The sequence below is a fragment of the Chanodichthys erythropterus genome, chromosome 13 (assembly GCF_024489055.1).
Source record: "Chanodichthys erythropterus isolate Z2021 chromosome 13, ASM2448905v1, whole genome shotgun sequence".
NCBI lineage: Eukaryota > Metazoa > Chordata > Actinopteri > Cypriniformes > Xenocyprididae > Chanodichthys > Chanodichthys erythropterus.
Genome location: NC_090233.1, coordinates 48,197,062 through 48,222,545, shown reverse-complemented (window position 1 = coordinate 48,222,545; position 25,484 = coordinate 48,197,062). Strand labels below are relative to the sequence as shown.

General features: G+C 36.3%; 1 protein-coding gene across 2 annotated transcripts in view; it reads right to left on the bottom strand.

Annotated features, from left to right (window-relative positions):
- The window catches only part of nipbla (NIPBL cohesin loading factor a), a 52,592-nt gene that overhangs the window by 13,649 nt on the left and 13,459 nt on the right, over positions 1 to 25,484 (bottom strand). For both annotated transcript variants that reach the window (XM_067405769.1, XM_067405770.1), the window contains exons 6-33: positions 25,049 to 25,203; positions 24,897 to 24,952; positions 22,605 to 22,983; positions 20,718 to 21,452; positions 15,086 to 15,250; positions 14,436 to 14,603; positions 13,785 to 13,856; positions 13,602 to 13,691; positions 13,392 to 13,492; positions 12,057 to 12,143; positions 11,701 to 11,932; positions 10,638 to 10,789; positions 10,450 to 10,530; positions 9,600 to 9,700; positions 9,375 to 9,501; positions 9,195 to 9,277; positions 8,961 to 9,093; positions 7,582 to 7,725; positions 7,399 to 7,485; positions 5,274 to 5,485; positions 5,063 to 5,165; positions 4,680 to 4,778; positions 4,436 to 4,582; positions 3,614 to 3,748; positions 3,399 to 3,497; positions 1,276 to 1,329; positions 1,085 to 1,193; positions 65 to 195 (exon numbers count right to left, since the gene is read on the bottom strand). In XM_067405769.1, the coding sequence (XP_067261870.1) occupies positions 65 to 195; positions 1,085 to 1,193; positions 1,276 to 1,329; positions 3,399 to 3,497; positions 3,614 to 3,748; positions 4,436 to 4,582; positions 4,680 to 4,778; positions 5,063 to 5,165; positions 5,274 to 5,485; positions 7,399 to 7,485; positions 7,582 to 7,725; positions 8,961 to 9,093; positions 9,195 to 9,277; positions 9,375 to 9,501; positions 9,600 to 9,700; positions 10,450 to 10,530; positions 10,638 to 10,789; positions 11,701 to 11,932; positions 12,057 to 12,143; positions 13,392 to 13,492; positions 13,602 to 13,691; positions 13,785 to 13,856; positions 14,436 to 14,603; positions 15,086 to 15,250; positions 20,718 to 21,452; positions 22,605 to 22,983; positions 24,897 to 24,952; positions 25,049 to 25,203 (4,237 nt within the window). The remainder of the gene's footprint in view (positions 1 to 64; positions 196 to 1,084; positions 1,194 to 1,275; positions 1,330 to 3,398; positions 3,498 to 3,613; positions 3,749 to 4,435; positions 4,583 to 4,679; positions 4,779 to 5,062; positions 5,166 to 5,273; positions 5,486 to 7,398; positions 7,486 to 7,581; positions 7,726 to 8,960; positions 9,094 to 9,194; positions 9,278 to 9,374; positions 9,502 to 9,599; positions 9,701 to 10,449; positions 10,531 to 10,637; positions 10,790 to 11,700; positions 11,933 to 12,056; positions 12,144 to 13,391; positions 13,493 to 13,601; positions 13,692 to 13,784; positions 13,857 to 14,435; positions 14,604 to 15,085; positions 15,251 to 20,717; positions 21,453 to 22,604; positions 22,984 to 24,896; positions 24,953 to 25,048; positions 25,204 to 25,484) is intronic.

The following is a 25,484-nucleotide window of genomic DNA, read 5'->3' as shown; positions in this document are numbered from 1 at the left end:
AATATTGCACTGTAGAAAGTGGTGCTTAGCAGTTGCCGCTTGCAGAGAGGAAGTGTGCACTTACACTGCACTTGGTGGTGAGGTAGGGCTGCATAGTCATGGCGTGCTTGACCATCAGTTGTGCTCTGATCTTACTGAACAGATACAGCGTGGTGATGCATGCGACCAACCGCGTCGAGTTCACACTCTTATGCTCTGCACACAGACAGCATCACAAAAGCCAATTAATTTATTTTGTAAAAATTACTTAAAGTAATTTTAACTTAGGAAAGTTACTAAGAACAAATTTAAGATCACAAACAAATTCTAGGGTAAGTTCTTTCTATTGACTTGACAGATCATGACTGATCAACCGATTGTGAATTTAGGTGCATTACATTAACATATTAACTATCTATTAAATAATTTAGTATTTAAACAAAAATTGCATTAAATGCAACAAACACCCTATTGAAAATAAATGAAAACTACAAAAAAGCAACACTTAACACTTAAATTTAAAGTTACTTTGTTTTTGAATCAATTAATTGAAATGAACTACTTTAACCCCAAAAAGCCATTTAATTACATAAATTTAAGGATTTTACATTAAAAACATGATCAAAACTCTGCAGAAAAACATGTTGCACACAATCTACTACATACCTTCTGTTTTCTGATTGATAGATACTTTTTCAACAAGTAAAATGCCTTTAGTATGGTACATCATCATTGTATTGCACTGCATTATGTTTGCCCACAAAATTAAAACTACAGAGCTTTAATAATAAAACAAAAAATTAATCTTAACTTTTGGCCATATAAATATCAGCAACTGCATCAAAATTCAAATTTTTGCTGAGTTTGGGACTCCAAAAATGTTCCATATTCCCACTATATCATACTATACGAGGCATAAAAGCCTGATTTATCAAATATGATCCTCAATAAAAACACATTTGCAAATCACATACATGCTTTTTTAGATTTAGTTTTTGTATTTTTTTTTGTAAAAAAAATTGTATTTGACATTTTTTGGTTTTGCAGGTTAATGTACTGATATGGTAACAAATCAGATTTCCCAAGTCCAGCAGTATGTGCATACCTGCAAGTGCCTCTTCATATTTGAGGATGTACTCCACAAGATTGTCCACCAACTGCACACAGGCCTTCCTGGCTGGCTTATAGGACGAATCCTCCTCTGATTTTAAAAGCTAGAGAAAATAAAACAGTGAACTGAAGTGCTACAGAGTAGAGGCGGGCAGATGTAAATGTATTTGTCACAGAAACACTTACGTTTTGAAGGAGCTGCTCAAACCAGTCATAGCCAGTGTCCTTACAGGCAGCGACCTGAGGCACAGAAAAGAATAAGATCAGCTTCGGGATGATGCATATTTCAAAGAAAAGGCATTTTCACACTAGAGCTTTTGATTCAGACACAAGTCCGTTTGACATCTATCCGATTGATTTATGTGAAAGCTGCTTAATTAATTTCAGTGTGCACCAAGAAACCAAACTGAAGTCCACTTGAAAACAAGCATTAGGGTACAATTCATATGAACGAATCCAGGAAAGCGAAACTGATGCCTTGCAAAAAGAGCAGCAATTGCATTTCCTCGTTGCTGATGTCTCTGTAGAAACTGCCTTCAGGGAGCAGCTCACATTTTCTGCATATCTTGCAAAGCATCTGTTCCAGACAGATGCAAGCACCACTAGAACGTCTGATGTTTTGGTAGTAAAGCCAAAGAAATAAAAACATGCCTTCTCCAGTGATACCTAGCTACAACAACAAACAGCTGCCAGGGGGTTCTCACACTGATGATGCAAACATACTGTGATTTAGAGCCAAATAATACAAAGGTAAAAAAAGACACCTGCAGGGGTAGAGATGGAATCAAACTTGTGGTCAGACCAAACAAATATATAAATATATACATATAACAGGGCTGTCAAAATATTCGCGTTAACATATACGATTGACTTTTTTCAGTTTGAGACGTTAAAAATATTTTACGCAATTAGCGCAGCTAAAAAACTTTGCAAAAAATAACTTAAATCTGTACTGGCACCCTGTCTGTGAATCTCCTTTCTTTGTGACAGACACATGAATCATGTGCACAGAAAGCTGCTTCAGACAGCACACCAGCTGCATTGAGTTCTCTTTTGCGCTTGAACAGACAAAAACACACAAAAGTATGCCAAAATGCTTGCTTTGTCGAGTATCCTCATAAGCACAATCTTAAATGAATTAAATAAAGTCCATATGGGACTGTCATTAAATGATCATAAAGGGTTTTGAGGGCATCTGAAGTGTCAGATCTGCATCAGGTGCGTCTGATCTTAAAGTGATAGCACCCTAATAAACCTGCTGCTGTCATTAATGTTAATCAAAGAACAAAAGACAAAATCATTTACTGCTATTGACTAAACTTTTTTTAATGGAGTTCTTCAAAGAAACAACTTAAAGAAAGCATATTTTAAATATTTATTTAATGCCATCTTTTTATGAATGAAGGCCATTATCACTGATGCTAATATTGGTACCGACACTAATATTATGTCTCTATGAATTTTGTTTTTAAACATTAATTATAGACATTCAACATTACAGTATAACTAAAAGCTATCAATTTCAGCATTTACTAGGCTTTAAAAAAATAAAATAAAAATATTTAATTTAAGTGAATTTAAAACAATCTTCACATAAACCCATTTTAATAAATGTCATTTACCTGTGGCCTTTCTGTCTAACAGGTAGGAAATACAGAAATTGAATAAAGTTATCAAACACTTCACAGTCATCAATGCATAAAGGAATTTTCTCAATTTTTACAATTTTCTCTGTTACCTTTGTTCTTTGATTAACATTAATGATAGCCATCACAGCAACTGGTTTATTAGGCTGCTGTGACTTTAAGAGCTGCCACTGCCGAACATGACACAGCCGAACATGACACGGATCTGACGCGTTCATTTAAGCCATTATTTAACTCATTTCAGACTGCTCTTTCGAGGATACTCGACAAAACGGGCATTTTAGCATAATTCTGTTTGTTTGTTCAAGCGCGAAAGATAACTCAATACTGGTGCGCGTCTTTCTGTACACACGAGTTGTGTGTTTTACGCATTCACAGACAGCGTGTTCTTGATTGTCTTGTGGCGCTTGAATGGTTTAAAAGCATTTGCGAGAATAAGAGCATGGTCATATAATGTAACGCTAGCCAAATTATGACAAAAAATGGATGCTGCATTAAATATTTTTAACAATTAAGTTGAAAGCATAATGCATGCGTTAGAACGCTATTTTTGACAGCACTAATATAAACATTTATAAACATGTAAATAAATATATATATAAACGTACAAATGAACAAACACGCACATATAATATATATATATAAAGTGTGAAAAATACTGACCACATCAGTGATGTTGAGAATCTTCCTATTCATTGTCTCTTTGTCATGGCTGGCTGTGGGTGTAAACCACAGCTTCTGGAATGTTTCATTCACCAGTTTCTGCAGGGAGGGAAAGACTGTTAGCTCAAACTTTAATTATTAACAGGACAAACCTATCACAACAAAGTTCAGCTTTGCGGTTTTCATGCAAAACAAAACAGAGAACATGACTGCACCTTGATGCCCTCCTCGTCATTGACCCTGCGGATCATCTTCACACACATCTCAGTGATCTTACTGAAGTTGGGCTGCTCTAAACAGATGTCTCTCAGAATCTTGATCACCCTCTTCCTCACGCTGATACCAGTGTCCTGAAGAGACCGCAAACAAACACTTTAAATGTCTTAAAGGATTACATGTACAATAATCAAAACAGCAGAAAAACACCCCAGAATGTTCCCCAGACGTATATGGTACATATTTTTAACATCAAGGGTTCAGGCTAAAATTTACATGAAAGTGTTAAGGAAAAGTACATATGGGTCACCATTAATTCTAACAATTTTTATTTATGGGCTTTTTGTGCCTTTATTTGGAGAGGACAGTAGAGAGCAGACAGGAAAGCATTGGGCAGAGAGAGGGGGGCAGGATCGGCAAGAACGTCGAGACGGGAATCGAACTCGGGTCGCCGTCGTTGCACTAACCACTAGGCTATCGGCGTAAACATTTAATATAAAAAGTTGAAAGCCGTTGTGCTGCTTAATATATTTATGGAAACTGATATATTATTGATTCTTTGATGAACAAAGTTCAAAAGAACAGCATTTACATGAAATAAAAATGTTTTGCAATATTATAAATGTCTTTACTGTCACTTTTGATCAATTTAATGCATATTTGCTGAATAAAAGTATTAATAGCTTTCACAAAAAAAATAAAACCTTTTGAACGGTGGTGTATACAAATACATATACAGACATTGTTCCATATGAATAGTGGTCCAAAACTTTACATTGTGCTGCTTTAACTATCAGACAGGTATTGGTTTAAAATCATACCAATATCCTCTCGATGAGCATGTCGTAGTACTGCTCCGTCAGCTGAGGTCGACTCAACACAAACCGTCCTAGTAGCTCAACCGCTGCTTCCCTCACACTGGTGGAGTTATCCATCAACCGCCCATGAACGCCACGCTGCATATCAGACTACACAAGACAAACATACCAAAGACATGAACAGTCAACTCTGACAGAATTACCTAAAGTTTTGTGCTGCCAGTTTTACTTGAGTTGCATTCCTTACCCTGGCCAGTATACTGGGGTCAACAGCCACCACCTCAGACAGACACTTCATGGCTTTGGTCCTGACAGCTATGGCACTCTCCCCTAAAACTCTCAGAATCTAAAATAAAGAAAAATACAAAAATGAAAATGCACTCTATGCATATCCAAATGCATTCTGCTCCACACACATGGTCTGAATTGTTTTAGCAAATAATTCATCACTGCACTACTCATAGATGTTTATCCCTCTTTCAAAGAGATTAAATAGACTGGGTAAAAACTAAGTTGTTTCAGACAAGGTTACTTACAAATACTTAGCTTTTTAGTACTTTTTCACAAAAGGTACATTAATACCAGGTGGAAACTGATTGCGTCTACATTTTAGACCCATCATCTTCTCACCTGTGTCAGGTAGATGTCAAAGCTCTGAGAGAAGGGTCTGGTGGAGGCCAGGTAGCGTACGATAAGGCAGGCATCTTCATAGTCCACAGTGTCTGAATTCATCCTGTCAAAAGTTTTATTTTTCATTAATACCACAATCCAATCATTATAATATAGTCTTGATCAAGACAGGAATAACATAATTGAAGCATAAATTCATGTGTGGTAATACCTGAGAGTAGTAAATTGATTGGGAGTTGATTTGACGACAGAGTGAAGGAATTTCTTGCGAGTTTCGGCACGCTGCATGATGTCTCCGGTAGCCTGGAGCTCTTTGGCGTGCTGCGTTCCCTCTGAGTCGTCCTCCTTTTGAGTCCTCATGGCCTTCTCAGCTTCCGTAGTGCAGTCTCTGAACCACTGAGCGATGTAAAATTTGCGTGCAAACTACAATACAAAATCAGATATAATACAAAATCAGGATTGAGGAGAGAAAAAAAAAAAAAAAAAAAAAAAAAAAAAAAAAAAAACGCAGAGCAAGTGCATGCAGTAGATCATTTACCTTAATAAAAACTATTCACCAGTGATACAATGTGATATTCAGTTTCAGTAAAATATAAATTTTTGCATCTCTTTTATTACAACTATTAATAATAACTTTATTATTATTATAATATATGAAACATGAAACAAATCAAAATTCTCTTACATCTACATCAAATTTTACTTATAAACATTTAAGCAGAAGCTTAAAGATTTTTACAAAGTAAAAATCATAAGGAAAAAAATCTGTCATGCATGTCTAAACTTTTGATTAGGGCAACCTTGCTAGATGTTGACACTAGGGGTGGGAATCTTTAAGCCCCGGGTATACTTCAGCCATCCGTGTTCGTCTGCAGCCATCTGCATGACGAAAATTATTCAAAAATTACCCAAATTTTGAGACCGCGCAGACGGTGTGTGTGCAACAGTCCATGCGCAAGCAGGAAAGAAGAGTCCACTAGGTGGCAATACGCACAGTACTGAGCACAATGTGCAGTCGTTGAAGAAGAGTGTGTAAAGAACGATTCAAAAATAAGACGAGTAAACTCAAAAGCATGCCTTCTCCATCTTTTTTGATTCCTGTTCTCTTGGTGTATCTTCTGAACTATGTTGCAATGGTGGCTGCACTATTTTTCTTCTCCGATCCTGCCTAGCGAATGTCCGGTTGTCTGGTAATAGTATAGAAAAAAATTGCACTGCGCACAACTCATCCGCGCGCATCCTTGGTTAGTATACTTTGAAAGACGTGCCTGACACATCCGGGCGCGGAAAGTGAAGTATACCCGGGGCTTTAGGCACCTCACGATCTGATCCGATTCGATTCGATTTCTGATTCTAGGAGTCACTGATCTACTTTTATATTATTAATTCATTCATTCATTTACCAACTTAATCTTTAAAAGTTTTAAATCCCTTTATTTAAATTACATATGTAATTTTTAATATTTTTTTTTTTAATAATTACAAATTAAAACATTTAAATGAAAACAATTGTATGTTAAGAAATCTAAATATATAGTTTCAAAACATAAAATATATTCAAGAGCTATGAGTTGTGATTTTTCTTTTTCTCAGCTTCACTGTTGTTTGATTATGACAAACAGCGGGATATCCAATAAGCTGCATTCTGCACAGATATCACTTTAAATATAAGATGTTTTGTTCCGTTTAATCTTTTTAGACATAACTGACTGTGTTTACATTATTTTCATATTATAAAACCATTTTGAGATACAAGTAGATTTAAATAATTACACAGTCGCACACAGCCACAGGCATGAGCACTCTTCACAAAGCGCACGTGAGCATTCAAAATCGAAAGCAGACTTCTGTCAGTGAGTTTCATATTTTTAATATATAAGCCCACTGCATTCCAAATTAAATTATGCCTTCATAGAGCATTTGTAAGGAAAATACCAGCAGGCGAGACCGCATACAAGCATAACAGCAAGCAAAGCACACACTTCTCACAGCACATATCCTGTGCAAAAAAGCAATCATCCTTGTAATTAGCTTCAACCTTTCTGAACTTTAGGAAAGATTATTTTGAGTGGTTCTTGTGTATGAGGAACTGGCAAGCAGAACACGGGTGTTTCTAAAACACAGAGTGTCATTGCACATCTGCGGTTACAAACTATAAACTCAGAAACGATTCTGAAATTCTCAGAATTGATCCAGAATCGTTGGAGAGATAATCAGGATGCATTGATTTTTTTTCTCCCACCCCTAGTTGACACCTGACCTTAGAAAAACTTATATCGGCTGAACACAACTCTACACAAGTAACTGGGCATGAAAAGCATCTTAGTTGGACTCACAGTGAGGGCAGGGTCTGTTTCTGTATTCTCATTCATATAATCCAGCAGAGCTTTCTGCAGCCGCTGAGTCTCATCTCCTTCTGAGCCCTAAAGACACATTTAATAAAACAATGTAAAGTGAATTGTTAATTAGATGTAGTCTACAGGCACCAGCATGTTTATTTTGAAATAAGGTGCATATACCTCTCTGACGATGCAGTCAATGGCTTTCTGGTCCATCCTGCTGGTGACTGAATCTTTCCTCAATCTGGCTGCTACGGTACCCAGATAATCCAGTGATGCCACCCGCAGTGCCATCTCTGTCTGCTTGTTACTGAACTGGTGCACCTAGGGACAGATTTTGAAGGCTCAAGGGTCACTAAAGGAGAAATAAACTTTGTATATGTTTCACTGAAACACTACTGTGGTATTTTCTTATGTTACTCAAATTGTTTTTGTTTACAAATAAATGCTACAAACTTTACACATGATATTATATATATTTTATACCTGACTGTTTTGCAAATGAGGGTCCGTACAAAGCAGGATTTGCACAAAAGTTGATTCTCAAAGATGGATCAATACCAACTGTTCGTAATCCAACTTAATATTCAGAACATGCAAGTATCGCACTATATATTTTGTGAATGTTTGCAAATCGCTTTTCTGAATGTGCTTGTTAGCACTTTGTATGGCTAATGTGGCTAAATTTACCATTGTCTCTGACTGCATTCACAAAGACCAGGGCTTTGTCATTATTTTTGTTTTTAACCCGAAAACACTCACCGTACCTTTGTTATGCACAATACAGTAAGGTGATTGACTTTTCAAACTGTTTATGTTTTCTGTAAATGTAAGAGATTTGTACTAAGAGAGGAATGTTTATTTGCTAGTAAGGCATCGACACAAGTAACACAAAGGATGTTAGTTGACATAAATGTATATAAATTTGCCAACTAACCATTCAAAAACACCATGTTGCATTCAAAAAGTTATTACTACTTCTCAAGTCTTTCTATCAATGTCCGACTCCGATTTAAACGTATAAGGCTGAACACTGGTATTGACAATTTCAGACATTATGGCTGTGTGACACTCCATTTTGTTGTTGCCTGAGTATCTGAAGAACGGGCTGTAAAGGCACAGCCCTCTTCTGAAAAGGGACGGGGAGTATGCTATAATGTTGGGAATTTTGAGCTGAAACTTTACAGACACATTCTGGGGATACCCGAGACATATTACATCTTGTATTAGATATTTTGGTTACACACACACACACACACATATATTATATATATATATTATATATTATATATATATTATATATATTATATATATATTATATATATTATATATATATATATATATATATATATATATATATATATATATATATATATATATATATATATATATATATATATATATATATATATATATTATATATTTGTTATGACAATCTCAAATCACCCAAAACTCCATTATAAACTTATGAACTAAGAGTTCATAAATATGCATTAATTTCATGTTTAGCATGGATGGAGGTTGTGCAGACAATGTGATTGGTTTCAATCTGTTCTTACCAGTAATCTACCCAGAAGACTCAGCAGTAATTCAGAGGCGGGCCACTCGGGTTTGTTAACCGTAGACAGCAGGTCCTGCACAAAGTTCTCAAACAGTGGCCTGTAGTCTTCCTCACCCTGTTTACTGCCACACCTGAGATGTAGTTACAACACAGAAACACACGTTGAGTACGGCAAGAACCAAATGCACACATATCATAAAGCAAAAATAGATATCGGAAAGAATGTTCTGACTTCTTGAGGAATACAGTGAGAAAGTTCTGAGCCGTCCGTCTGGCAGTTTCATAGGAGTTGGTGATAAACACATCGTCGTCAACCTGATAAATGGATTAATCCATATTGTTAATGTAGCCTGTTATGGTGATAGTAAAAATGCAAGACTAGTTTAAGAGGTGTTGGGTGAGTAACTAGTACCTTCCTGTGATCATCTTCAGAGTCTTTGTCAGAGGGCAGATGGACCACGCACTGAATTAGTTGCAGCACCAGAGCACTAACCATCTGAATGTATATGGGCTCACCCTCTGCATCACTACTGTTCAACCTAAACACACAGACAGAATCGACATGCAGGAAAAGCTTGTTTATCACAGATCAGTTTAGGCAGAGCTGCAATCCAAATACAAGTGGTCATATCAGTACCTGAAGTTCCTGAGACTGCGTTTGCTGGTGGGCAGTCTGGCCAAAGAGGTAAAAATCTCCTCTAAAATTAACTGTCTGTGCTTCTCGTAACGAGAGAAGACCTGAGCCACAGAGAGAAGCAAAATGCCTCCATTAGTGTCAAGTTTTGCAATACAGATACATGTGAACCAAGCAGGAAACAAAATTTACAATGCAAACATATACTGGCCTTAAACGAATAAATAATACAGTTGTTGAAGGTGAAGCATATAGTTTGTGTCACTAGTGTCACCTACCCGAACTACAACATGCAAAATTAGGCTACTCAACAAAACTCCAACATATTAGGAATACTTTTAGCTGTGTTATGTCTCATAAGTAAGCAACTGAGCAGGCTAACGCTCTGTCTAGAGCAAACGCCGAGCGACTCCACCTGCTACAGTAGCCAAACTCTCGCTATAGTTTGAGCTGGAAAGTGATTGATAAATCCATGAATGCCATAGTGATAGATGTTAAGAGAATGTATTTTAACAAATTATCTTACATACTTCAAATTTAAGGATGTATTACATTTTTTTCTTAGAAACTGCAACAGAATAAACGGTTTATATTGCAACATAAAAATAACAGTATGATTTTTTTTCTTTAGTTGAAAAGAAAATCCTGCCATTAAGACAAAATTAAGGAGCAAATTCAAAATGGTGATTTTGTAATAGCTAAACAATTTTGTTGTCATAGTAATGAAATCATGCAAAATAGTTTAATGGCTGGTGAGCAATATTTCTTCCCTATTATCTTAAATATTGAGAATGTATTCAGTACATGATAGACTGAATGCACAGGGTTTTGCTGCTAATCTAAGAAAACATACCGCCGTCACCAGCTTTATGGCACAGAGCTGCAGCTCACTGACATTCTCCACAAAGAACGGAGTGATGCCCATTGAAGAGACCTGCAGAAGAACAAAAACACTATCAAAATCATAGAGTGATACAACATTGAATAAATGCCAAAAACGTAGAGAGTATACACAAGGACACTGCACCGATCATTTCCTACCTGCAATATTGTTGTATCAGTCATTAGCTGAATTTCCAGCAGCTCTGAGATGTTACTGACTACGTCACACACTTTGTTATAGAGCATGACGATGACTCTCTGCTTGGCGGTGGAGCACTTGGCTCGCTTTGCCTTGGAGCTGAGCAAGGAACCTGTAACCAGATGATGATGATGATGATGTTATTTAGTAGTTAATTTACAATTACAAACACATTTAATTTTATTTATTACAACACTGGCAGTAAATACCAATGGAAAATGTCAAATAATATTATTATTACCATTATTATTTTAGTAATAATAATTGTTAATCTTTAAAATGTATAATTTTAATTTATTATTAAAAAAATTAAAAAGATCTCTAAACATCTCTAAAAACTCCATCAGACTGAACCAAAATATTTTACTTGGATGATTTTTTACATTTTTATTTGAGATTATTTTTTATAATCAAGATGTCAAACAATTAATGCATCATACTGACTTTTTGTTTATATACAGAAAGACAGTGCACTCATATTACTTATGAATGTGAGAAAGTGCAATGTGCAATATGGCGGAACAAGTCCCGCCTTCTAAATAAAAGAGCCAATTGCTGATTGATAAGGTCATCGTGTCACTGCAGCTGCTGTAAGAAGCTCTGGCTGGTATAGAAAGTCATCGTTCTGAAAAGTGCACTTATGACTGCACATGCGCACTGGTTGGTCTAGCCTAAAAAATAAGCTTTTTTAATGCCATTTGAGCATAAAAAACAACATTTATGGGAAAGTTCAAGTCAGATTGTATTTAATTGTGAGTTCTGCAAGTGGTTTTTGACATTTCAGGATTCCCCCATTCAAATAGATAGTACTTGGTCTTGGTTGCTCGAAGGCATTGCAAATATGGATGCCGAGTGAACAGACTTCCCTTGAAAAGGACTTTGGAACCTGTTTTTAATACATTTGTCAAACAATTTTTTGCTCTAAACCTATTCACTGTATTCCATGCCTGAATGAATTGTTTGTGATTATTTGAACTTTGTTCCATTTAGACATCAGACTTCAGCAGAAGTTAAGTGTCTCACCTCCTTTAGGGTTAACTCTGTAGACCGGATCATACTGCGGGTAAAGAGTGTTCTGCAGGTGGAACTTAGTGTACTGCAGAACCCTCTCTATCACATCCTCAATGTACACGGCTTTAGGCATGTGTGATGATGTCATGATGTTCAGTGCTGTCAGACACGCATCGGCTGATTTGGTCACCCGCTCCATAATGAGATCCCGCCAGAGTCGCTCCTCGTCCTCTCCCTCGTTATCCTGATGAAGCGCAGAGGAGACAAAAGTGAGAAAAAGCAGAGGATCAAAAATAAATGCATCATTTGAAGTATGAAAGTGTCACCCGAGAGACAAATATGAATAAAAGGAATAAAGTTCTGTTTACAAGGTTCATGAGTGTAGAAAGACTGGCTCCATCCAGAATGTTCTTCTCCAGGATGTTCAACAGTTTCACCAGTTTATCAGAAGGAATCTGGGCATTAGATGAAAAAAAACACAGAATAAAAGTACAGCAAAAGTTGACATGTTATAGAAAACAGGAATTTTTGTGTAGTGATTTATGTGTAGTGAATAAACATACTCTACACAAGATTAAGTCTTAACAATATTTGGTTAAGATAGAAAATGGTCAATAAAAAACTAACAATCGAGAAAAGTACACTATCGTTCAAAAGTTTGGGGATTTTTTTTTTTTTTTATGAACACTTATTCAGTAAATTGATCAAAAGTGACAGTAAAGATATTTATAATGTTATAAAAGAGTTCCATTTCAAATAAATGCTGTTCTTTTGAACATTCCGTTCAAAGAACACTGAAAAAAGTATTGTTGGTAACAAGAAATGTTAAGCAGCAAATCAGCATATTAGAATGATTCCTGAAGGATCACGTGACACTAAAGACAGGAGTAATGATGCTGAAAATGTAGCTGTGGATCACAGGAATAAATTACATTTTAAAATACATTACAATACAGAAAAGTTTGTATTGTATTTTTTTTTTTTCAAAATATTTCTTTTTACTGTAATTTTTGTCAAATAATTTTGTTCAAATAAATAGAACTCACACAGGGTACGTTTCTGTATCAAATAGAGTTTGACTCAAATCAAATCTCTATTGCACATTCTGTTGCCTATATTTGTTTGTTGTATATTTATATTAATATAAAATATTTGTATATATATTTGTGCAAAAACCCCCCTTTTACAAAGGTACATACTCGAGAATGACAGTAATGTAGCCTGATTATTTTTCAGATCAGAAAGAAAAAAATATATATTTTGGGGGTATGGAAGAAATACATGCTTGAATTTAATGTTATTTTAAGGTTAGGTAGAATTAAATAAATAGCAAAACTTAGCATTTTCCTCACGCACCCCCTCTGTCACTTCACATACCTCTATTTGGGAAACACTGAATATAATACAAATACAGGGCAGAAAAGACCCTATAAAGAGCTTGTCAGTGTTGGGGAAGGGGCATTCTCATTCTACAAAAATAATTCCCTTCAAGCAAGATAAGTCATCAATATTTTGGGTCAATTTTACCAAGAGACAGACTGTAAACTAAATGTTTTTCAAATTTTAGTGCACTTTCTTATAGATGGCCTTTATAGATGCACTATTATATAGATTGCTCATAGACACTGGCTAGCCTAAAACCCACAAAACTGAGTGCAATTTCATGGGTTTTTTTTTTTACCGCATAAAAGAGTATCTCTTACCCTGCAAGTGATGCCCATGGCTTTTATCTTAGCAGATTCACTGCCCAATTCATTTAGCTGCTGTTTCCCCAACAACAGCTCCTGAGGGATCTCATCATCATCTGAGAACACACAAACATCAACACGGAGTAAGAGCTGACCTTACTCAAAAACAGACAGAGTTTGGTGTAGAATCTAAAATATAATAAAAAAGAGACATATTGACTGTACCCTGAGCAGTAAAGTCCACATCCTCAAGATTCTCAAAGATGTTGTCAATACTCAACGTGAACCTCTTAAAAGTGGATGAGTCCATCATTTCTGGGGGGAAAAAAAGTGGGAAAATCAAGTGGTATTTAATGAGTTTCATTCTGACAGGGAAAAAACAATGATGAGGGAGGTGAAAGGGTTTACCTTCAGGTGTTAGCTTAGGCTCATATGCTTTCCTCTTCTTCTGCTTCTCTTTCGTCTTTAAACGTCTTGCAACTGGAAAAAAAAAAAAAAAAAAAAAAAAAAATCGCCAAATCAACCACTAATGGACATTTCAGAAAAATCTCAAATAATATGATGACACTGTAGCTTCACTAAAATTTGGAGCAGAGGCTTTATTTAATTATTAAATTGTAATGGAGACTGACTTGTTTTTCAGTAAATTGATCAAAAGTGACATTAAACATATTTATGTGATAAGATAGTTCTGTCTCACAGAGTTCTTTGAACAGAAAGTTCAAAAGAACAGCATTTGAGAGAAAGTATCACAGTTTCCACAAAAATATTAAGCAGCACAACATTGGTAATATATGTTGAGCAGCAAATCAGCATATTAAAATGATTTTTGAAGGATCATGTGATACTGAAGACAGGAGTAATGGCTGCTGAAAAGTCAGCTTTGCATCACAAATATACATTACATTTTAAAATATATTCAACAATATTACTGTTTACTGTATTATTGATCAAATGAAGGCAGTTGTGGTGAGCATAAAAGAATTCTGAACTTTTGAATGGTAGGTGTATATTATGCAACTAAAGTGCAGACAGAAGACAGAATTGTTTTCTGCTAACCATCGCTAAGGCTGGGAGGAGGAGAATCTTGATCAGAGTCGTCGTATCGGCTGCCTGAGCCTCTGCGCGCGTCGTAATTTCCTCTTCGATGTTCTCCTGAACTCCTCCGATCTCGATCCTCAAACTCCCACGTTCTATCACGATCCTTCTTCTGACGTTTACGAGATGCTGGGGCAGAAAACAGTGGCAGACTTTTTTTTGACTTGACTGAGAAAGTGAGTGATTTAGAATTATGAATTTCCATACTTAAAAATTTTTTTTTTTTTAAAGTTGTAAATAAAGCAAAGATTACTGAAGTACGTTTAAAAGAACAATATTTCAGTCTATCAACATCAAAATTTCAAATTTAATTTAATGTGTTACTTGCTGTTTTTTAAAACAATTTTACTAGGAAATTTATTGTAAATTTGACTATTAAATTCTACTCCAATCAATAAGCAATCAGTTTGCTTAAATGGGTGAAATTATTATTACATAGGAATCTGCCATGTACGGCCATTAACACTGTTTACAAAGCATCTCAGGATGCACCTCATTAACTTAGTTAAGAGAATGTTCAGTAATGTTAAGCACTGTATCTTGATTTGGCAGTCGTCTTTGTGCGGGAGATGACAGTGACAAATGTAGTGGTGGAAAGAAGTGCTACTCACAGAAATCCTCATCCTCTGAGCTGTCCTCTGCATATTTAGGCCTTTCGTTAACAGTGCTGCGTTTGCGCTTGTTCATCTTCACCCGCTCACACAGGGGCATGGTGGACTCGATCTCTGCCAGCAGCTCAGGAGGAAGATCCTTCAGCACGGACGGGTCTATTCCACCTGTGCACAAAGACTTACATTCAACTTATACTGCCTACATTGTTGTCACATTGATTTAGGGTGCTTTCACACTGGCAGTTCAGTTTGAAACGGGACAGTACATGGTTCACATGAAAAATTGGTAATGTGAAATTTGTCATGTGAATCTGGGAGAGCACTGGGGTACCGAACCTAAAACTACCTGTAGGAAGTGGTCTGAGTTTGGTTGCACTGGAACTGTGTCGTGATTCACTCTGCACATAATGCACCAAATTAATAAAAAAACAAAATATATTGACCCGTTTTCTATCATGCACCATGCATGTTTGTGATGGTGCAAGATAAAAGCAAATGCACCAGGGTTCGATAAAATCAAGTTTAGTGTGAAATCAGACCAATGAAGCAGGGGCAGGGTTCCAGACTAATATTTGAAGAGCAGTAGCAACAGTGCCACTAAGTTTTACAGATGGTGGCACCAGCACCTAATTTGGTAGTGTTGGGGGGGATTTTTAATCACAAAGTTAATTTAATCATAATATTACTATTGTTTTGCATTAATAAGTGCAGTTTCTAATAAAATTACATTTGTTTATTGGAAATTTGACAGTAAAAGCACTGATCTTGAATTCAGATGCAGATAAAATTAACATTTATTAACAACAGTTATGAGCAAAAAACAAATTTTTATAGGGAAAATTTAAATATTCTACTCTTATTAAATATCCGATTGTTCTTTTATAGTATCATACTGAACTGACCAACAGCTTCAGTGAATATAAAAAGGAGCACTCTTTACTTGCTTTGTGTAATTTAGTCACAATTTGAAGAAAAGTTTTTGTTTTTTTATAAAACTTTGTGACTTCCTACTTTTCCATATATTAGGGAGTGGAAATGGCTAATAAGTCAGTAAGTGCTCTTCTGCCATCATCTAATGGTTATAGTGAAGAATTTATGTCTTTTATTTTATTTTTTTAAATAAAAGTTTGTTTGGTATGAACAAAAGGTTGTACAAACCCTGAGAATAATGAAAAACATTTCTGCCACAATACCATGGTTTCAATTAGCATTGCTACTTTAAATTCATGGTGAATGTTGGTGATTTGTGAATTGAAAAGCCTTCAATGTTATTAATTCTGCAGCGAATTTTGCTTTCTCACTGGGTCTCCTAGCGCTGTGTAGCAACGGTATCACATGCTCAAGATCAGCCATCGAGTACCTGTTCTGAGCTCCCGCCACGCTATTTTTTCTCTGAACTAGATAAATGGTCCGTGCAGCAAAACGAGCAAAATGCGACCATTTGGTCGCAGTCTGGATCCCTGACTAGGAACAATTGCGCTCAGACTCAGATTTGTCCAGTGTGAAAGCCCCCTTAGTAGGAGCTTAAAAGTAGGAGCTTAAAAGAGAACGCAAGCAAAAGAAAATACCTAAAACCAAAATGAGATCTCAATTTAAGTAACAGCACCATACAACATTTTATACTTGAACAGTTCAACACGCAGTCTCCTGCATAGAGAATTACGAGGCAGCCAGTCACATGCTCAGATACCCCTTTACCATGGATACGTTGCAGTTTCCCGGCCTGTGTTAATTCTCGAACCGTTCCGCCCATCCCCATTGCAGAAAATGGGGTTACGTGCCAAAAAGATTGCTTTCACTCAGGCCCTACAACTTGCTGGCCTCAAATGGAGCCGCACAGGACATTCTGCGAGAGCGTGTGAAAGTGATGCACGGATCGCAGTTATATCCGCATCAGATAATCCACCGAGTTGGACAAGTAATTGCGGGTGGGTCGCGGGGGGATGAGCCATAAATCATTAATGTGTTGATTTTAATAAAGACAGGGAACTCTCATTTGGTAAAACTAGTGACTGACTGATATTGATTTTTTAGAACCGATACCAATAATTTGTGCGTTTATGTGCCCGATAACCGATATGCAGAACCGATATTTACTTACTGTTATAACACTCCCTCCTTGCATAGAAAACAAAACAAATCTTATTTATACACCAATAAACAGAGGGGTCTGAAAGTGCAAAAAAATAAAAAGTGCACTGTTACTAAACTGTTTTTGTTTAAAAAATAAAAGCTTCGATGAGGCAAAAAAAAGTATAAAAAAAATAAAGCACAAAAGTAATTCTAACCAATTAAAATAAATAAATAAATAAAACAATCTAAACCACCTGAAAAACAGCATTGAAATTTTAATGTAGCTTAATACTCCCAGTTGAGCAGAACTAGGTTGTAGTGTAGAAAAGTCTTTCAGCATTCTGCCCCATAAGCCTGATTCGTTGTCTTGTTGAAAATTAGTAGTCTTTCATGTTAATTTTAATCTTCATATCACAAAAATAATTGTATTTATAAAAAGCATCAGCAGCAACACTAATATTAACAATAAGCAAAATCAAATGTAGAATGTCTAATGTTTTCAAAAGGAGAAAACAAACTAAAGACAGGAGTCATATCAACTTTGCAGAAATGTAATACTTAATTTTAAACTACAGTTTTAGTAGATTTATAACCTGTTTAATAGCAAAGAGCGAAGAATAATTCACTGGATAATGTGAAATAACTGAATAATATTCTCTGGAATATAAACAAAACGTATTTTATTGCATTTCTCAACTGGTATTTTATATCAGAATTATTAATAATGTTTTTTTCGTTCTAGATTATGCATTTACACAGAACTATACTCAAACTGCGATCGCTCGCGGAGATAATAAATAATTAATTTCCATAGAGTTGTGTTTACTTGGATGTTTGTTAGTGAATTAAATCGTAATTATATAAACATTTACAATATAACCATGTTTTAAACAAGTGAATCTTGTTAAAAGTTTCATGGCCGTGCTGGAGCATTTCATATCAACCCGCTGAGTGAAAAGCGAAATGCAGATGATTTTGCAAGACTAATGATGAGTATAAATAACAGAGAAAGAATTAAATTCAGCGCTTTTATTTCCAACATGTGCTTATTCATGACTGTATTATTTAATTCATGCAAAGTTACATCTTTATTGGTACAGGACTTGATGGATTATTTTATGCGACTCTGTGAGCTTGTCTCTATTTCTTAGAGACAAGCTGCATAAACTAGCTACATTTCAGGCATTTATGTAACATCTAATTTGTGCATTAATGGCTGTTATGTTAAATAAAGTTTACTAATTACAGCAAAGCAGTGTTACTGTGCATGCAGCTGTCTCGTCTCCCCTCAGATGCACTGTAATGGCGATCATGTGCGCAATTATCAAAACACCCACAAGATGGTGGCCTTTATCGGTAAATCCAATGTTACAAAACCGATAACCGATTATGGTAAAATGCTTAAATATCGGGAAAAATATCGGTAAAACTATATATCGGTCGATCTCTAGGTAAAACACAAGGAATGTGTGTCACGTATTTCTATCCAGGGAAAACCAATTAAGGAAAGCATATGCCTAGAGCACCTTCTAGTGGTCATTATATAAAAACAAAGGAACCCCCCCCCCCCCCCATGAGATATTGCTTAAAAACTTTAACAAAAAATATACACAAGCTTAACAGAAATTATTCTGATGAGTGTTTCTTCAACAATGTAATGAAACAGTAACAATTTTAATTTGAAGGGAGTGAAACCTATGTTTACAGGCTATTAAGGAAATGTAATTTTGCCAAAGAATAACTTTTATTTTAGATATTTATTTAAAAGCAGCCTACTTAAGTGTCATATGTTATTATATCATTATGCTTAACACTGAGAATTTGAATAATTATTTTGTGATGATCAGGTGCAGATATCTAAAAATCAGAGAATATCGTAGGTTTGAGCGGTTGGATGATTTATTTTTAACAGCAGATTTGAGTGATGTTAGAGCTGATACGCACATCTCTAGCGCACAAGCCCTATAGACTTTTTCTTTGTTCAGTTTGCATACTTAACATGGGTTGAAGCTTTTAATTTTGAACTCTCAAAGTGCACCAGATTAATGAATTTATCTTTAAAATGTACAAAATTTTGTATGCCCCCGGACCCCCCTACAGGGACAGAGATACAACCACCACAGAAAACACACAATCCTGTGGGAAACACTGTATATATGATAGTGCTCTCAAAATACAAATCTTATTCTCTTAATATTAAAATACCTAAAACAGGTGCTTGTTAAAGTGTTTTTTTCTGCTGTGATCAGGATTTTAGGAAAAACCCTGTTAGTGTGTGTCTGTTACAATAATTATGGTAATATAGAAAGACCCGAAAGTTTTTGTTCATTAAGTTGGCCATCAAATCTGGATGGTTGTTTACTACAAAATAGTTGAGTTAAATCATTAGGCTCTTAAACGGCCATAACTGTAATCTTCTGTAGGTGATGACAGCCTGATATGCATGTTTAAAGGCAAGCTAGTAAGTCAATGGTTTATGTGCAAATAAACATCACTTCTCTGTCCTCAAGAGGTGCGCTAACGACTGACACTAGAGACTGTGGTCTTTAGAGTCCTTGTCAGTGAGTCCACCTCCCATGCCTGAGACACGGGTTCGAATCCCACTTGGAGTGGGTTGAGTAGGACTGGTTACATGATGTGTGTGAATGTTTTATGTTTTTAAATACAGTTTTTTGTATTTTTGTTAGGTCCGAATTCAGTGACACTTTATTTTACAGTGCCGTAGTTACACGTTACTACATGTACTTACTCCTGTAATAACAGTAAATTATGCGGAATTACACATAACTAAACCAATCCATAACCCTAACTGTAACTCTATAGTAAGTACACATAGTTAATTAATATTACTCAGTGTTTATTTGAGTAATTACAACATAACTACGGCACTGTAAAATAAAATTAGAAATTATGCCTTGGCATATGATGGAATTAAAATAAATTTAAGTTTAAGGATTAAAATAACTAAAAACTGAAATAAAATCTAAAGCTATATAGAAATATTAAGAAAAAATAAAAATGGCAAAAGCACATAAAATTAAAACCAAAATTCATACTGAAAATATAAAAATAAAAGCTAATTCAAAATATTAATAAATGCTAAACACTAAAATAACACTGTTCATGACAATCAAACCAACAGCAATTCAACAATATCAGCTTTTACGCATTTAGTATTACTTTTAGATATCTACATAAATAACTACATACAACCATTTATTTAACAGTACTATTACAACCGATTTTCCTTTATGTATTCTACATTTCTTACCCATCACACAACAAAGTCTGGCTATATAAATGAGACACTAGTCATTGACATCCACTTATAAGAGCCATTTCAAAGTGTTAAAAAAAACCAAAGCAGTAATGGTTCAGCTCTTACCAGCTGGAAAACCCAAGAAACATTGTGCATAACTGCCCTCACACAAGTAGCCAAGCAATATTTCTCCCTGCCAGGCTGTTTGTCCAATTTAAAAAAAAAAATACATCATGATGTTCTCAAAGTGGGAAAGTCGTTCAAACTGGAATGAGACAAAGATAAAAGGAGTTCCCCTACCTTTCCCAGATCTCCCAGAGGAGAGTCTGTTCTTGCCGGACTTGGAGCCACGTGAGTCTCTCTCCCTCATGAGCCTCTGCACTTCATCTATGGAGAGTTTCTGCAGAACAACCACAGGCTTGACGCTCTTCTTCACGTCCATCTCAGGTTCTAGTCTCTCAAGCCGCACACACGGCTGCTTCCAGCCCTCTGGAAGATCTCCGCCTCCGTGATCTCCCCCTTTTCTGATTTTGGGAATGGTGAAGTTCTTAAGCGCTCCCGAACTGGTGTTTTCACCCAGCATGTATGGAGGAAGTTCGACCGGTTTACTCCCCGACTGAGCTTCACGCTGCGTGCTGACGTCGGCGTGCCGACCTTCAGGTCTGTGTTTCTGCCGCGGGGTATCAGGCTGCTTGTCATCATGGCGATGCCGGTGTTCTGGAGCATGGTCGTGCTTGTGTTTGACGGGCTTCGGGGTGACGCCCTCCTGCGGCTCCTGAGGCCAGCGCTGAGCCTCGCTGGCAGGGATAGGCATGCCCATGCATGCGTCCTCCACTCTTCCCGCTTGCTCCAAACTCACTTGCAGGCCCGGGCGGCTGGCACTGGTGCCCGCAGCACTGGCCTCTTGAGGGGCCAGCCTGTGCCCAGCATTAGCCCCTCCTCCCCCACCTGGAGCCCCAGAGCCTGAACCAGCTGTGCCAGCTGCACCAGGCTCCTGTGGATGGGAGTCCTGTTTACGCTTCTTCAAAGGCTTATCTACAGAGAGAAACATGCACGGGACATTGAATCTCACGTGTCCAGGTCATATTTTACCCACAAATTCTCATTACAGTAATGTCCACTATAATAACGAGAATAATTCCTATTATTGTCAACGGTGATTCTCAGATTCACATTACTGTGATAGTTATTTTTATTATGAATTTTTTCAAAAATAATGTCAAAATACAGCAAGGTCGTAAAACAGAATTAATTTTCTTTTTGCAAAATTCAATTTCTCCTTTCTTTCATTTGATTTTGCATTTGTACATTTTTGCAGCTACACTACCAATGTAAAGTTGTTGTTGTTGTTTAATAAATTAATACTTCTATTCAGCAAGGACATATTAAATTGATAATACGTGACAGTTAAGGATGCTCAATTAACTGGTTAACTGACATTAAGAATTCTGACTGATTAATATCAGCTAAATGGCTTAAAAAGTAATAAGACATTATTAAAGTAATTTTCAAGATATTTTAAAACGTTTGCTGCATGGTTAAAAAATAAGCTACCCATATAAAATAGTGTTAAGAGAAAAAAAACAAAACAAAACAAAAACATAAGTAGCATATGAGTCACATTTTATTATTACATTCATAAATATTGTAAATTACAGGTAAATAAAGCAAAATGTTTACAAACATTATACTATAAACATAGCTATAGGAATTTTAGTTCCCCTCACTCCACAAAAAAGAAAAGAAAAAAAAAGCTATATAAACGTTGAGCCAAAACTAATTCATTTAAAACTAAACTGAAACAGAAACCAGCTTTGAGCTATGTTTATGTGAGATTAATCGTAATCAATTACAGAAAAATGTGCGATTAGTTAATTTTCTTCATCTATTGACAGCACCCATTTAAATAGAAAACTAAAAGTTTTTAATGTAATAATATTTCATAATATTACAGTTTTTACTGTAATTTTGATTAAACAAATGCAGCCTTGGAGAGCATAAGAGGCTTCTTTCAAAAATTTTAACAATAGTGTTTTGCTAAATTGATTGTGCAGCCTGAACAGAGTTCAGGGATGTGTGATATATCAGTAACCATTTGCCATATCATTTAAGTATTTTATTTTAGAAGATTCAAATATTAAAAAAGTGCAAATATTAGTTTTAAAGACAAAGGGTTTAATGACATACCTTTGTCCTGCACCTCTTTAGCGCCACGGTCCGTTTCCATGGCCGCTTCACTTTCCATTCTTTCTATCGCGGCCAGAGCCTCCACAAGTTCTCCTTCTGGGTCTGAGCCCGGGTACATTCCCCCAAGCTCCACCTCCGCTGGCCTCGTCCGTGACTGCCTCAGGATCAGCTTAGTGTGAGTTAGTGTGTCTTTTGACGGTGAGCCCACCATATCATACACTGCAGCCTTATCGGCGGTGTCCCGCTCTCCCTCATTAGGCTTTAAACCGCGTAGCTTTTCCGGGGAGCCCAGGTGCAAGTCTTGAGCTCCATCACAAGGAGGGGTGTAAGGTGGAGATGACTGCAGTATGTGAGACGTGAAACCCGTCCTCATCTGATCCTAAGGGTTTACCGAGAATAACACAATTAGAACAGCTTCTTAAGGAGTGACTGTTACATTGAGAACAGACTATCTGATCATGGTTATTTGATTTAACCACGGGTATTTCGGATAAGCACATTTATTGTGTTCAAACAATGTTGCTCTGCTGATTTCCCAGTAATTTGGTCAGGTAATCACTTTTAATTCCAGTAGCTATATAAGCTTTGCAGATCTTAATTGGAATGTGTTTAAACAAGTTTTTCAGGCTTGTTCAGTCAACCATATACAATTTTTGCACATGCACCTGTGGAACAGTCCTTGTCACAGTTCCAATAACTTTCATTAAACATCAATAACTTAACATTAAAGAGACCTTTCTAATGAGTCTGAATATAACCAGGAGAAGGATGCCTAGGGTCCCTGAACACCTGTGTGAACATGCCATAGTCCTGCTGCAGGAGGCATAAGGACTGCAGATGTGGCCAGAGCAATAAACTGCAATGTCCGTAATGCAAGACACCAGATGCTACAGGGAGACAGGAAGGACAGCTGATCGTCCTTGCAGTGCCAAACCAAATGTGACCATATGTACCCCCAGATGTATTTGAGAACTTGCAAGTGCCTTGGCGGAAGAGTGGAGTAACATCTCAAAGCAAGAGATGGCAAATCTTTCTCAGTCCATAAGGGTGAAATGCACTGTAGCACTTAAAGCAGATGGTGGACACACCACATACTGACTGCTACTTACCATATGCTACTTTTGATATTGACCCTCGCTCTGTTCAGGGACTCATTATTCCATTTCTGTTTGTCAAATATTTGTGAACGTTGTTAAATTTGACCATTTCCAGCTGGTATTAAGATGTGTTTTGGTCGATGGGAGACACATACCCGTTTACACCTAGTGTTTTTACACCTAGTGCCTCTTTTGTCCACTTTCAACCACTTCTGTCCTGATTTCTTTGAGGGGAGGGTCTATGGGTGGGTAAATGTATGTTTGTTTGTTTTTTCAGATCTTTCGAGCTAATGGACAAAATAAGCTCACACAATTTACATACGAATGTGCCCATGATGATGGAAAACATATGAGAGAACATTGTGCTTTCATCTTCAAACCAAACTTGGGTCTTCAGCCTAAAAAAAGTTTAAATCCCGTCTGGCTAGTGGCCATAATGTCGCATTAGGTCAGTAGGCAGTCTTTTGTGGCTGTTCGAATTCATTGAGCATTTCCACTATGAAAGCAATCCAGTCGAATGCATTTTCGACTACCAATGGAAGTAGTCGAAAGCGGACAAGTTTAAAATGTTTCACACTATGTTTACACCTATATTTAGAGTTGTCCACTTGTGATATGAGCGACCAAAATGCATCTTGGGAGGACGTTTCTCTTTTTTGTGGAGTGTATATAATATATATATATATATATATAAAGCAATATATATATATATATATATATATCTATATATATATATATATAGATAGATAGATAGATAGATAGATAGATAGATAGATAGATAGATAGATAGATAGATAGATAGATAGATAGATAGATAGATAGATAGATAGATAGATAGATAGATAGATAGATAGATAGATATATAGAGAGAGAGAGAGAGAGCTTTGTTTGGGAAGAACATTTACAGCCTTTTTTGTGATGATCAGTCTACTGTGATGGTTTCTATTATTTACAGAATTGAATAAATTACTTTAATATGTAAAGGTGTCAAGTTTATTAATCTTATTTTCTTATTAATCACTGCACATGACCACCAAAGGATTTAGTTTATGATTTCTGAAATGTAATAAATGAAGCACACAAAATGTATGACAAAGCCCTAAAACTGACAATTATTCATCATAATCATAATTATTTCTTAGACAATTAATTGTCAGCCAAATTTCGTAATCGTGACAGCCCCTAAAATTTCTACCTTATTCTCATGAACATTTCTCATGCCTCCTGGAATCATCGGACTTGCTACTGAACCTGGAAAAAAACAGAACGAAGTCTAAATGAGCCAGAAAACTTTGAAAGATCTTGTTGCATGGAAGAGCTGCTGTAAAGGTTGTATGTTGTGCAGACCTTGCTGTAGGTGCTGGTGTTGACTGTAGGCTGGAGGGTGTGGGTACTGTCTGTAGCCAGTAGCAGGGCTCTGGGGGGCATATGGGCTGGGCACTGGGCTGCTCTGCTGAGGCAGAAACCGTCCACCAGAACCAGGCTGCCCCGACACAAAACGCCTATCATAAGGAACAGGAGAGGACATGGTCAACAGAGACTATTAAACCTACCTGCCAAAATTGAACCATTAAAAAAAAAAAAAAAAATGAACATCAATTATTTATTCTAAATCAATTTTCTTCATAAAAAGAAAGAAAATGAAAGGGTAGACACATAAAATGTATGATTATCAAGCTAATCATGTTTTATGTTAAAAAAATCTAATTGGGATTTTTTTCAGATACAAATTGTGATTTTGAATTAAAATGTAACAACAATAATCTTTTTTTAATAGAAAATT